Source organism: Tupaia chinensis, unplaced genomic scaffold, assembly GCF_000334495.1.
Source record: "Tupaia chinensis unplaced genomic scaffold, TupChi_1.0 Scaffold138665_1, whole genome shotgun sequence".
In the NCBI taxonomy this organism is placed as follows: domain Eukaryota; kingdom Metazoa; phylum Chordata; class Mammalia; order Scandentia; family Tupaiidae; genus Tupaia; species Tupaia belangeri.
The window spans coordinates 1,312,010-1,313,767 of NW_006198557.1; the positions used below are offsets into that span (position 1 = coordinate 1,312,010).

The 1,758-nt window shown below is 69.0% G+C and overlaps 1 protein-coding gene across 1 annotated transcript in view; it reads left to right on the forward strand.

Moving 5' to 3' along the window:
• DNMT1 (DNA methyltransferase 1) overlaps nucleotides 1-1,758 on the forward strand; it is a gene marked incomplete at its 5' end in the record, with an annotated part of 60,396 nt that overhangs the window by 56,063 nt on the left and 2,575 nt on the right. Inside the window, 3 exon segments of the mRNA XM_027765539.1 lie at nucleotides 144-310; nucleotides 687-864; nucleotides 1,398-1,593. Coding sequence (XP_027621340.1) covers nucleotides 144-310; nucleotides 687-864; nucleotides 1,398-1,593 — 541 coding nt within the window.

The window sequence follows — 1,758 nt, forward strand, 5'->3', positions numbered from 1 at the left end:
TTGCCCTCGGGGGTCCCGCCTACCCTCAAGAGAAGGGACCCTGCCAGGTTAATGGGATCCTGGGTGAGCCTCGCCCCAACCACTCTGGAGTCACACAACTGGCCCTGGCCCTGGGTCACGCCGGTCAGGGGTGCCCTATGCAGGCCGGTCAGTACGGCGTGGCCCAGACCCGCAGGCGGGCCATCATCCTGGCCGCCGCCCCCGGAGAGAAGCTCCCCCTGTTCCCAGAGCCGCTGCACGTGTTCGCGCCCCGGGCCTGTCAGCTGAGCGTTGTGGTGGACGACAAGAAGTTTGTCAGCAATATTACCAGGTGGGAGCCTGTCGCCCTCACACGGTGGTTGGCCGGCTGGCCTGTGTCCCGGGTGCGTTCCTGGGAGCATACCTGGGGGCGTGGGTGTCTCGGGGTCTCTAACGGCCTGACCTGCACACGAGCACTCTCCTCCCCGGCTCGAGTTCAGGCCTGCGCCATCTGCCCCAGGTCGGCCCTGTGTGCAGGGCAGCTGGCCTCATGCCTGGCCTTAGTCATGCTGAAGCCAGCACACCCACTCGGGCCCTGTGGAGGGACCCCATGCAGAGGGAGCTGCCGGGGACCTTGGCTGCACGTCACGCCCTCTTTGGGGAGGACGGGCCGTGGCCGTGCGTGTCCCCGGCGTCAGCCATCAGCCGTCTGCCGTGCTCTGCCGCAGGTTGAGCTCGGGTCCCTTCCGAACCATCACGGTGCGGGACACCATGTCCGACCTCCCTGAGATCCGGAACGGGGCCTCAGCCCTGGAGATCTCCTACAACGGGGAGCCCCAGTCCTGGTTCCAGAGGCAGCTCCGGGGCTCCCAGTACCAGCCCATCCTCAGGGACCACATCTGCAAGGTAGCGTCCCCGGGGTCTCCCAGCCCCTCAGCGTCACCCACGGGCCATCTGGCAGGAGGAGACGTGCCAACAGGGCCCCGACCCGGAGGTTCTGGGAGGGCGTGGATCCCTCCCTCCCTCCCCTCCCCCGGGATCCTCAGCCAGTGCATGCCCCTGGGCCTCTGCCTGCTCTGGCTGCCTTGCCCTCACGGTGCACGTGGGTATGCCACGTCAGGGGCTTCTACCACCGGGGACACCACCGTGTGTCCACACTGCCCTGCCCGGCCACCCTCTACCCCTCCCAGTTACGGATTCTTCCCCACAGGCCAGACCCAGTAGTCTCCCCGCCCCAGCGCCTCCTGCAGGCCCAGCCCATGTCATACCCCACCAAGTCATCCCCATGTCATGGTCATTGGGGCACGTGGCCGCCCCAGCTGTCCATGGGGTTCTCCGTTTGGCCACTTCCCAGGGGGTCCCAGTACCCAGATCAGGGCCAGCCCCCCTCAGGCACCCAGCTGCCCTGGACGGGGTGACAGCTGGGCCCCACTCTTCAGGACATGAGCGCGTTGGTGGCCGCCCGCATGCGGCACATCCCCCTGGCGCCCGGCTCGGACTGGCGCGACCTGCCCAACATCGAGGTGCGGCTCTCCGACGGCACCATGGCCCGGAAGCTGCGCTACACGCACCACGACCGCAAGAACGGCCGCAGCAGCTCGGGCGCGCTCCGCGGCGTCTGCTCCTGCGTGGAAGGTGCGGCCCGGGCGGCCTCGCCCTGCAGCCACCGGGATGGGGGGACCGGTCCCTGGGGTCTCCCAGCAGCAAGGACCTGGGGATCCTTACCCAGAGGCCTCGGGCAGTGGGTGCTGGGCCCGGGTCCCCGAGTCAGGGCAGCCGACAGCCCGGAGGGGGCGGCGA